Raw genomic sequence first — 10,798 nt, forward strand, 5'->3', positions numbered from 1 at the left:
AAAGTCAAGAAAAAACTTGTACTGTAGTGTTAGTAGTGTCCCTTCACCAAATTCCACTGAAGTATAAACATGCAACAAACTTATTATTTACATGAACTTTATATAGTTTTTTTTTGTTTTTTTTTTTTTTTTAAAGCCACAGTGTCAGAAACAAGAACTTGTGTTCATCTGTGGTCTATGTTGACTTTTTCATTTATGTAAAAAGAAGAAAAAACTGGAATATATATTTAAAAAGCATTGTTTGCCATGAAATTCAGACGCTTAAGCAAAGAATCTCATAAAAAAAAAAAACATGCTGTAATCTTTTTCGTTATTTACAGAGTAACAGGCTTCTCCTGATTGGAAAGCTGTGCTTGTTCAACTCAATACTGTTGATCTTCTGTGCATCAGTTCTGGATTTTCCCACAGAAGGGAAAGCAACACCACAATGCAGGTCTGGTTTCGGGTCTGTGGTCTGGGAGGGCCTCCAGGATGTCTCTGACCTCCCATTTGGAGAGACCCTTCCATCGCAGTAGTAGAGCAGGAAGGAAGCTCCAGGTCATCAGTGCAGCTGAAGATGGAAACACCAGACATTGTAAAACCCCATACTGAAACAAACAGCAAAGAGATTTAACAGCTTAATATCAATAAAAAATACTGTACCCTGTGTTGGTGCATTTGTTCGTCATGCCTCCCACTGTGAGTTTTAATGTATCGCCGTATGGATAGTTCAACACTTCACTGACTTCCAGCAGTGTGAAGTTCCATTGTTGGACACCAGGAGCCTGAAACAACACACAGGACATGAGTTTAGACACTAGATTCTAGATTTTATTCCAGATGAACACCTTGACTCACTGATTCATGGATCTCACCAGGTCTGAGAAGGTCTTGTGAATGATCTTAGCATCTTCAGTGACAGTTTCACCAATGCCTCGTCTCCAACATTTCAGCAGTTTTTTCTGGTTGATGCTGATGAGATGTTTGAGGTAAAGGTGAACTGTGTGTTTATAGACCTCATCCATCACACTCTGAAGGAAGAAAAACAGCACACATAAGTTATTCTTTTAAAAAACAGCTCAAAAGTTAGACAAGAAAGACATATATCATCATAAAATATTTATTTACTATGTAACAAGTACAAGGATTTTAATGCAATCCAAGTTTAACACAAAAAAAACAGACGTATGCATAATAGTTCAGAAAAAAGTAGATAAATTACAATTTAATTACATACACACACACACACACACACATATATATATATGGAACTTTTATGCAGCAAACTAAGCATAACAGTACAGTGGAAGCTGAACTACAAAAAGCTAGTCTGGTTAAATAAAACTGTTTAAAATTATTTTGCAAAGACGAATCAAATGTACAAAGTATTGTTCACATGAAACAAAAAAGTCATGTTTTCTTCTTTTTGACTGAAAATTGGTGTTACTTCCTGTGGTTAGCGCCATAAGAAAAACTAAAAATACTAGAAAAGTACTCGGAGAGCACAGACCTCACCAAGGCGATCAATCAGCCCCCCCCCCTCCCCAAATTTACCACCAATGTGTAATCATTTGTTCCTTGTGCCAGTATCAACATTTCCGGACAACGTAATCAAAATCTGTACATAACTTGATAACTTTGAGTTATCTTGCTAACAGACAAACAAACAAACAAAAATCCACCCCTTGGCGTATCCCAGTGATGTTATATGGTTACAGTGCATCTGTATAACTGACTTGCATACTGCGCCCCACCAAAAATAATTTCACTATCTGCCACTGGTTAATACACCAGTATGTCTTTGGATGTAATAAACCATCTGTTTGTAAAGGTTCATTAGGACTATAATATTACACTACAATCTTCATTCAAGGCCATCCATAACCCTCGCCCCTCCATATCTGTCTGACCTCCTTAATGTTGCCACTCCCTCTCGTACCCTCAGATCTTCCTCCTCCATCCACCTCACTGTTCCCTCTGCTCGTCTCACCACACGGGGAGCAGAGTATTCAGCCGCTCTGCTCCCCAGCTCTGGAACTCCTTGCCACCGGATCTCAGAAACACCACTTCACTTCGTCTCTTCAAATCCAGACTCAAAACCCATCTGTTTAGGACCTCTTTCTCTTTGTGAACACAATTGCATTGTCCAAATTTTTAACCTGCCTTTTATTTTTACTCTGCTTTATTGCTTGTTTTAAACTCTCCGTTTTACTGTTTTACTGTATGGTGTCCTTGAGTGCCAAGAAAGGCGCCTATAAATAAATGTATTATTATTATTAATCTGTGTATATTCACAGATGATATAAAGTACATTGAACAGCATTAGGAGTAACTTCACCTTTTGTTCATCCAAACATGAGGACAGGTTTGGAAAGAGTTCCCTCAGTGCGCCCACCAAGAAGAACTGTTTGCTATCTGCCCTGAGGTACTTTTTCAAGTGGGTCTGTAAGACAAAAAATTAGGATTTTACAAAACACATAAATCACTCAGGTTAAGAAAACTGTGAAGCTGTGAAAAAAACATCACCTCTGTCATGACAGCCATGTTTTCCAGCAGACGCTTCTTAGTAAAATCCTGCATTTCCTCAAGTGTCTCCACAGTTTCCTTAACGACAGAAACTTTGACTCCCATATGTTTGGTCTGGACATGATGTCTGAAAGGAAAAATATAGAAACACCAGAATTATATGTATGTATCAGCATCAGTGTATGGTACAGACATACTTTTGCATTTGAGTTTCTGTATTGGAATACTAGTTGTGAAATACTCACTTGAGCTCTCTGCAGGTTTTCAGAGTCTTGAAGAAGTCGAATGTGTCTATTTTGGTCATTTTGGATTTTTCCAGATTCTCAGTCTGTTGAGACGTGTACCTACAAACCAGAGTCAGAATTGAAGGTATTTGTATTTGATTGTGCAATACCTGGTGTTTTGGTGAGAAAGTGTGTTGGGAAATGACTATAACAGTAAGAAGGACTCTTTACCTCCTCACAAATATGAGCAGCTCCTCTAAACAAATTTCCTGCACTTGAACTGACAGCCTGGAACTGATCTTTAAGGCCTGATTGGACAGGCATTAATGCACTAAAAGAAAAATACAGATAAACAGATAAACAAACAGAAAGAGCACATTGAAGTCATGATTAAGTTTAATACCATAGGAGAAATTTTAAACACAACATACACAACCTATTTTACAACTGGATAAATATATGTTAAATATATATGTATAATATATTTTAATTCTTCCTTTAGTTTAATAAAATATTAAAATGGTTCTAGGTTGTTCAATACCTGTATAGTGTCAATGTAGATTTCATTTAAATCTTCTTCACTCTATTTCCTTTCTCTTGACTCCTTACAGGATTTTCTCCAGAGTCATGGAAACTTCTTTCTGTGTCATAAAGAAACGGAAACAGTTCATTAGAGGAAGAAAAAAATATGAGGTTTTCATCATGATTTGTCTCAATAATGACAAGTTTTCTACAGTCAAAAGAGACATTAGAAGTGTGAAAGTAAAAGTTGAAGTAGTTTTACAAATTATCTTTATCACTAACTGTGCTTTTAAGTTTTATATTTCTAAATGTTTGTGGAAATGGAAAATTTTTAAACAATTTAGCATAATTTTGTAAATTTTTTTGAAAAAAGAGGTCACGCACATTATGGGAAATGAAACACAAATAAGATCTGATTTTGTCAAATTTACTTTTCCATATTTTTAGATTGAAACTTGCCCCACTGTGGACCAAATTATTTAAAAAAGATTCAAATTATGTCCTGGTTTTATGCATAAAAACCATCACAGCCATTTTCGACAGAAAACAGGAACAGAAGCATTCCTTATTCTATTCTTTTTCTTCAGGTATATGTACAACAGCCTGTAGCACACATTCTGATGACACCATGCAGCCAGTTTAAGGAAACACACCTAATTTGCATTTTCATGTTTACATCTTGTCAAACATTTGCTTCAGGTTTTGCTTGACACTTTATAGAAACACACCAATTGGAGTTCTCATACCTGCACTAAATCCAGAAGTATGTCTTGTGCTTTTGTTGTGCAGTCAATCAGCAACATCAGGTCGATTGTTCTGGTGACATCCATTTCCTTAAAATCAGGGTGACCAAGCAGATCCTGACTGGAAAAGATCATGAATAAACCAAAATTTAAGGTGAACATCTGACCAAATACTCTAAGAAAGTGTCAAAATTTTCAGTTGGTGTTCATACCCTGGTATTCTGTACAAAAAAAAAAAAAAAAAAAAAAAAAAAAAAGGCAATGGCTACTGCCACAGTAATGTGGCACAAATATGGGTTGTCTATTTGCCATAGAGCCAATCAATGTTCGCATTTGTAGTAGAGTCAATCATGGATACAGTTCCATGAACTCATTATCCTCTTGTTGCCACAGTACTGTGGTGATATAGCATATACTTCAGTTCATTCTTTTGTGCATTTTGCTACGACAGTACTGTGGCAATTGATGGAAGAAACAACAATTCAGTGATAGTTCATAGTATATAATAGAAATTATTGTTCTCAATACTCTATATGTTGTTTTATGGTGTTCTTTGCGCTGGAGGCTGGAGAAGGTGGGCGGAGCTACATGTTAGATGCAGCAGTGTGCTGTGTGACTTCTTAGTTCTGTGTCAGTTCAGTGTATTGAGTGCTGTGGTCCAAATTCTGCACTCTGAACATTGTCCCAGGGGCTGATTTATATCAATAGTGGATTTACACCCACCACCCCATTTGAAAATTTTTAGGAAAAACTCCAATAGAGTATTGAACTGAGTCTTCCACGTTGCAGTCTGATCATGACTAAATGAGCTAAATATCAGCTGGCTCTTAGCCTGACCTATTTACTATCTGATTGCCTTGGTACTTTCAGGATTGTGACAAGTTACCAGTCCAGACATGATATAATGAGGGCGCTGACTGGCTCTGTGGTAACAGACAAACCTATTTTTCATGCTACAGTACTGTGTCAATAGCCACTTCAGAAAAGAAAAAAAAAACAAAAAAAGTTTTATTTGCTGTTATTGTAATATTCCAACCTCCCAGTGTTGCCTAATACATATAAAAATGGTATGATTCAGCTTTTACCTCAGATATATTTGTAGAAGCCATTTGCAGCAGCACGAAGCAGCTCTTGGAGGATCTGATTTTGCTGGAGTACACCGTTAAGCTGCTTGAATATCTGTTGGTGGTAGCAGTTGATCACCTCTCCCATCCACCTCCTGGTGTTAGACAGAAGGGCCAGCCTTTTGCAGCTCCCTTAGCACTATTTCCTGCACACGTATCAGGTACCGCTGAAGGTTCTGTCCAGGTCTTCTGGAGGTTCTGGGAGGTGTTTGTGCACAGATGTTTGGATGAGAGCGGAAAGACCTTCTGCTCCAGATTCTCAGGCTGGTTTTCAGAGCAGTAAGGCCTAACAGAGATGGAGTCAGTGGGAACACGAAGATGCTCAGCCAAGGATGTGATCTCGTCATCGTTTCTGCAGATGGTGCTCATTTTGGATGTTGAGAGTGTTTTGGGTTAATGGGTCTTGTGGTCATTAACCTGCCTCTCATATCCTACAAAAATCAGAGATTGTTGAAGGTTATTGGTTTCGTGTATAACCTTACTACACAGTAGCAGTGTTGTATAGTAACAAAGTAATAATACTTCACTACTGTACTCAAGTATGATTTGGGAGAATTTGTACTTTTTAAAAAATTATGTTTATGTTCATTTTGACCAAACTCAATTGCATACTTCTACACTAATACAAAAGGTAAGGTCAGGCCTACGCCAGGATACTGGAAGAAGAGGGTACGGTCGATAGTTGAACCTCAGATCGAGGAGGCGCAATGCGGTTTTTGCCCCAGGCGTGGAACTGTGGACCAGCTCTTTACCCTTACTAGGGTGCTGGAGGGGCATGGGAGTTTGCCTATCCAGTCCACACGTGTTTTTCAAGTTCAATTGCAGAGGTCTCTGCTTTTTGCAGATGATGTGGTTCTCTTAGCTTCATTAAGCAGAGACTCCAGCTCTCGCTGGGCCCATGGTCCTCAGCTGGAAAAGGGTGGAGTGGCCAATACAGGTGGGGGGGGGGGTGTCCTACCTCAGGTGGAGGAGTTTAAGTATATCTGGATCTTTTTCACGAGTGAGGGTAGGGTGGAGCAGGATACAAAAAGGTTTTTTCTGCAAATTTTTCATGATAATGTTTGAGATTGTGTCAAATTGTAAGTTCTTTTCTACTGTGACTGTACTGTATATACATGCCCTCCAGTCATCAATTGTCTAGTGATGATTTTCTGCTCCAGGTGTCTTATTCTTGTTTGTCAAATGTGGTTTTACATGTAACATTAATACAGAACAACAGGTTTATCTGGGTAAGGAGGTGTATGAATGAGAAGGTAAGAGGAGTCAAATGAGGATAGTCTATCCTCATTTGACTCTTACCTTCTCATTCATACACATCCTATCCAGATAATCCTGTTATTTTCATCTATCTCATCTATCCTGGATAGATTAGACCAAGGCTGTCAAACACATTTTACTTCAGAGACCACATTCAGCCCAATGTGACCAGTAAACTAATGAATAATAGTCTGTAAATATGAGAACCCCAAATTGAATAACCTGAACAACCGTGCAGGCGGCTGCGCGAACCTCCCTGCAACGGCAGCACGAGCCTCCATTTCCCACAATGCAAGTCGCGACAAAAAATTCTGAAGATGCTCGAGTTACCTCCCGGCTCTGAATGTAAACATATGGTATTTGTTTATGGTGGATGGCACTTCGAATGTTGTTCACCGTAATGCAGAGATTCAGGTGAGTAATCACAGAAAGACTACAGATTCATGATACTTAGGCTATGACTGAGGTTTTACAGATTTGATGAAAAATTGGTCATGAAAGTCTCCCCACACCTTTAATATCTTAACTGTCATTTTTGCACTTTATCCTACAGGCCGGTTTGGAAGGTTTGCCCCATGGGTCGTATGCCTGACACACCTGAAGCAACACTCCCTGTGGGGAATTTTACTTGTGTTAGTGACAGATTCTGTTACATATAGTTCCAAAGAAAAAAACCATAAAGCGACCTGACCACATTTCAACATCCAAGTGACTTTTTTTTTCTTTCCAACAGTATCAGTGCAGATTGGCAGGTTTATCTGGATAATGAGGTGTATAAATAAACCTGGAGCCAATAAAAAGATAACAAGTCTCCTTTACTTCTCTTTGAGATCTTAGGTTACAGAGTATGCCAGTACGGGGAATTCCCAAACAAAAAAAAAAAAAACCCCTACTAAACCACAGCTTGTTGAACTATAGAATCACAGTTCAAATCAGTTTCCATGAGTGCACAGGACTGCTCCAATCAGGCTTTTCCTGTCATTTGTCATCTGTCTGTCTTTGCTCTTTCTCATTTTCATTTGGAAAAATGAGTCTCATGTTTCACTCGACCTTAGAGCATCCATGCCTTAACTAACAATAGATGATTAGATAAAGCATTGCCACTCTTTTAGCTCCACACCTCAAGAAAAGGACTCTATATTAATTGTTGCACGTAATTAAATTTATGAGAGACGAATAACACCCCTGATATTAGAGTTAAAGATCAGCACAAGCAGAAAATCCAGCTATTTTTTCCTCTTCACTTCTATAAAACTGGTGTATTTCATTCGTACTGTTTCTCTTTCATCGTGGAACTAGTATTTACAGCATTAAAACCCTCATTTTTGCCTCTTTTAAAGCTCTAAGAGGCTGAATGTCAACCCGCATCACTGTAAATGGACCATGCAATAATAAAAAAAGCCTTCTCACCATCCTGTAGTCCTCATCATGTTGTTGTGTCTTATTAAAGGGTTATGCTTTCAGTCCGGCGAGGAGGCGCCACCGTTTAAAGACGTTCGATGTCATCTTTTCCAGGAGTCGGCCATTCACCACTGTTTTCACAGTTGATATGAGCAGCAGCAGCTTTGATCTCCCTTTTTATACACTCCAGTGGGTTTTTCCATAAGCTTCCCTGTTTACTTTCATGTTTCCTGGAGCTGCAAAAGTGAAAGCTGTTGCATCATGCTGAGAGAGCCATAGTGACTACATCATTCCATGTGCTGCAGCTTGTAACAGGAATTAAAGTAATGCAACTCTTTATAATAAAGTAGTCGTCATAGTTCAGGCTGACATTCATTCTCAACTTCACTGATTCAGATGAACATGTATATTAATATTAATATGTTAAAGTTGTGTTAAAACCAGGGAGCCTTTTTTTCTTCAATAAAACCAACATTCATTTCATTAACCAAGTAACATAAAGACAGATAGACTGAAATAAACATGTAAATCTGTTATTTCAGTTGAGAAAATGCAATGATATGATAATTACGAGGGAGCTTCAAAGAGTCGAGAAAAAAGACAGTTGGAAAAAACGGTTTAAGTAATGATGTTTACATATGCTCCATCTGGGTCAATACACTTCTGCAAATGTTGATAGCACACAGTTCATCTGTGTAAAACTAAGCACTATGTGATTTAAACCATGTCAAAGCTACTGTATGTTCTTTTTCCATGAACTTTTTGAAACCCCCTCACATACATGAAGTTTGCAGAGACAATACCATAGTGTTAGACTGATAGCATAACAGCTGAAGTCACACATTTTGTGGACAAAAGTGTTGAGACACAATGAATTCAGGTGTTTTTTTTTTTCCTAACAGGGGTCTGGGATACAAACCAATAATAACAAATGTCATAATATAGTTTTATATTGTGATAAATATCATTGCATTGGTTAGTTTGGTTTAGGTTGTCATCTTTGCTTCCACAATGCCTCAGACATGTTTTTTACTTAAGTTCTCCCAACACTGTTTTTTTTTTTTTTTTTTTTTTTTTTTTAATCCATGACTATGATTTTTAATGATCAACCTCTAAATTTCTAAAATATTTTTTGTGCTCTGAATGTAGATAATCATTTTCTACCATAACTAACCATCTACTTTCCACACATGTCACTTAGGAAGAAAAATCTCCCATTAAACTGTGAGGAAATATTGATGTTTACAACCTATATAGATAAAAATGTTGGGAACGTCATGGCTACAGCTATAAGATGTCCTGTTCAGGCTGATTTGAAATATAAACATCAATATTGATCATACAATACTATGACATCTGTCATTATTGTTTTGTATCCCAGACTCCTATTAGAAAAGAAACACCTGAATTTGACGTGTCCCAATAGTTTTGTCTATATAGTGTAAGACTTAGGCAACTATGCTTTGAGGCTAACCATATGTAGCATTAATAATATGAAACTATTACATTTAGGCTGTGACTGTATCATAGTTAATGAGTGGTTTTGTTCAAGCAGAGAAACAACTTGGTTATGGTTAAAAAAAAAAAAGTTGATCAGAAGTTCTAAGTCTAGAGCCACATTCAGCCCAATTTGATCTTAAGTGGGACTAGTGAAATACTAGCATAATGCCTTTTTTTTTCTCTTTGTTTTGATCTAAAAAAGTAAAATGTAATTAAGAAAATATTAACATTATTAATATGAAAATGTTAACATTTATGAACTATCCTCTCAAAAAAATGAATAACTGAACAACCATGAAGAAACTCTAATTTCTAAGAACAATATTGTCTCATCTTAGCATTTACACATGTGCTTCGACAAAAATCAAAACCCTTCTATAATTTTTGTGAGGCCTGATCTGAAGACATCAATTCTTGTGAAGAATGGAAAACATTTGGCTTGAATAAGTCTGTAGATGTGGTCAGTGTTGTGTCTGTGAGGACTGATTTGGTTACAAATAAAAAAAAATAAGGTTTAGACTGAGATTTTTCTAAATAGTGTTTTCAAACAGGTGATGAAACGACCCTATTTGCATGCTTCTTGCTTGAATATGTACAAAAGGACCATAACTTCCTTATCTTTCAAGAATGGAAAAACAGACTGTAAAACTAGAAATAAGCGCTGAGCATAAAATTAAATATTTATATACATGGGTTTTCCACACCCTTATGACACACAAATCTATTAAAGATCTAATGGAAGCAGTTTGTCCTCAGGGAACATCTTCAGCTAGTGTTATTTCTATACTTTGTGGATGATTTTCATTTATTAACTGCTCTGGGGTTTTTTTTGCAAATTTCCAAGTACGATTATCTTACTAAACACTGGGACCCAGACAGACCCCAATCCTGATCATAATCCCTCTGAACACCTGGGAAAAACCCGATCACTTCCATTATTTTGACTCTTAACTTGACCACTAGCAAAAAGCAGGAGAGTGAACAGGAGTTAATGGTTGCCGGTCCTAGGCAGGTATAAGTGTGTTATTAGATAAAAAAAGCATTCCAGTGCCCATGAGTCATTGTGTTGCGTTTTGCATTTTGCAGATCATGTTGCATCATATCAGTAACTTGTTCTGAAAAAAACATGAAAGTGAATGTAAGTGAAGTGAATCGAAATGCGAAAGTATTTATTTATTTGTTTTTGTTGAAACTGGACAGGAGTGGATTCATGTTGCAAACTGTCATGAATTTGCATAAAGTATGTGAGTGACTGTTCATAGTCCACACCCCACCCACTGTGTCTGTCTGTTGGTGTAGAAAGGGGAATGTCCTGGAATGGCCCGGATATTCCCCTTTATTCCAATACCATGGCACTCAACAAGTAAATTTTGAATAAATGCTGAAGAGAAATAAGTGAATCTAATTGGTTCAGTCAAACGTGAGTGGGTGGCATGTTAAAGTAAAGCCGTTAAAATAAAGCCGTTAAGTGGGTGTGGTTTATTTTAGACTGTCTGAAGGAGCAAATAATAAGAGGAATGTT

At 37.3% G+C, this 10,798-nt stretch overlaps 1 protein-coding gene across 1 annotated transcript; it reads right to left on the reverse strand.

Moving 5' to 3' along the window:
• Positions 1-357: 357 nt before the first annotated feature.
• On the reverse strand, positions 358-5,487 carry LOC115413217 (uncharacterized). The gene is made up of 9 exons (XM_030125952.1): positions 5,198-5,487; positions 3,998-4,115; positions 2,961-3,037; positions 2,751-2,849; positions 2,506-2,632; positions 2,318-2,422; positions 855-1,010; positions 643-764; positions 358-550 (listed from the first exon to the last, which is right to left on the reverse strand). The coding sequence occupies exons 1-9, from the start codon at positions 5,485-5,487 to the stop codon at positions 358-360; spliced, it is 1,287 nt and encodes a 428-aa protein (XP_029981812.1).
• Positions 5,488-10,798: the final 5,311 nt, after the last annotated feature.

Source organism: Sphaeramia orbicularis, chromosome 22 (assembly GCF_902148855.1).
Source record: "Sphaeramia orbicularis chromosome 22, fSphaOr1.1, whole genome shotgun sequence".
NCBI lineage: Eukaryota > Metazoa > Chordata > Actinopteri > Kurtiformes > Apogonidae > Sphaeramia > Sphaeramia orbicularis.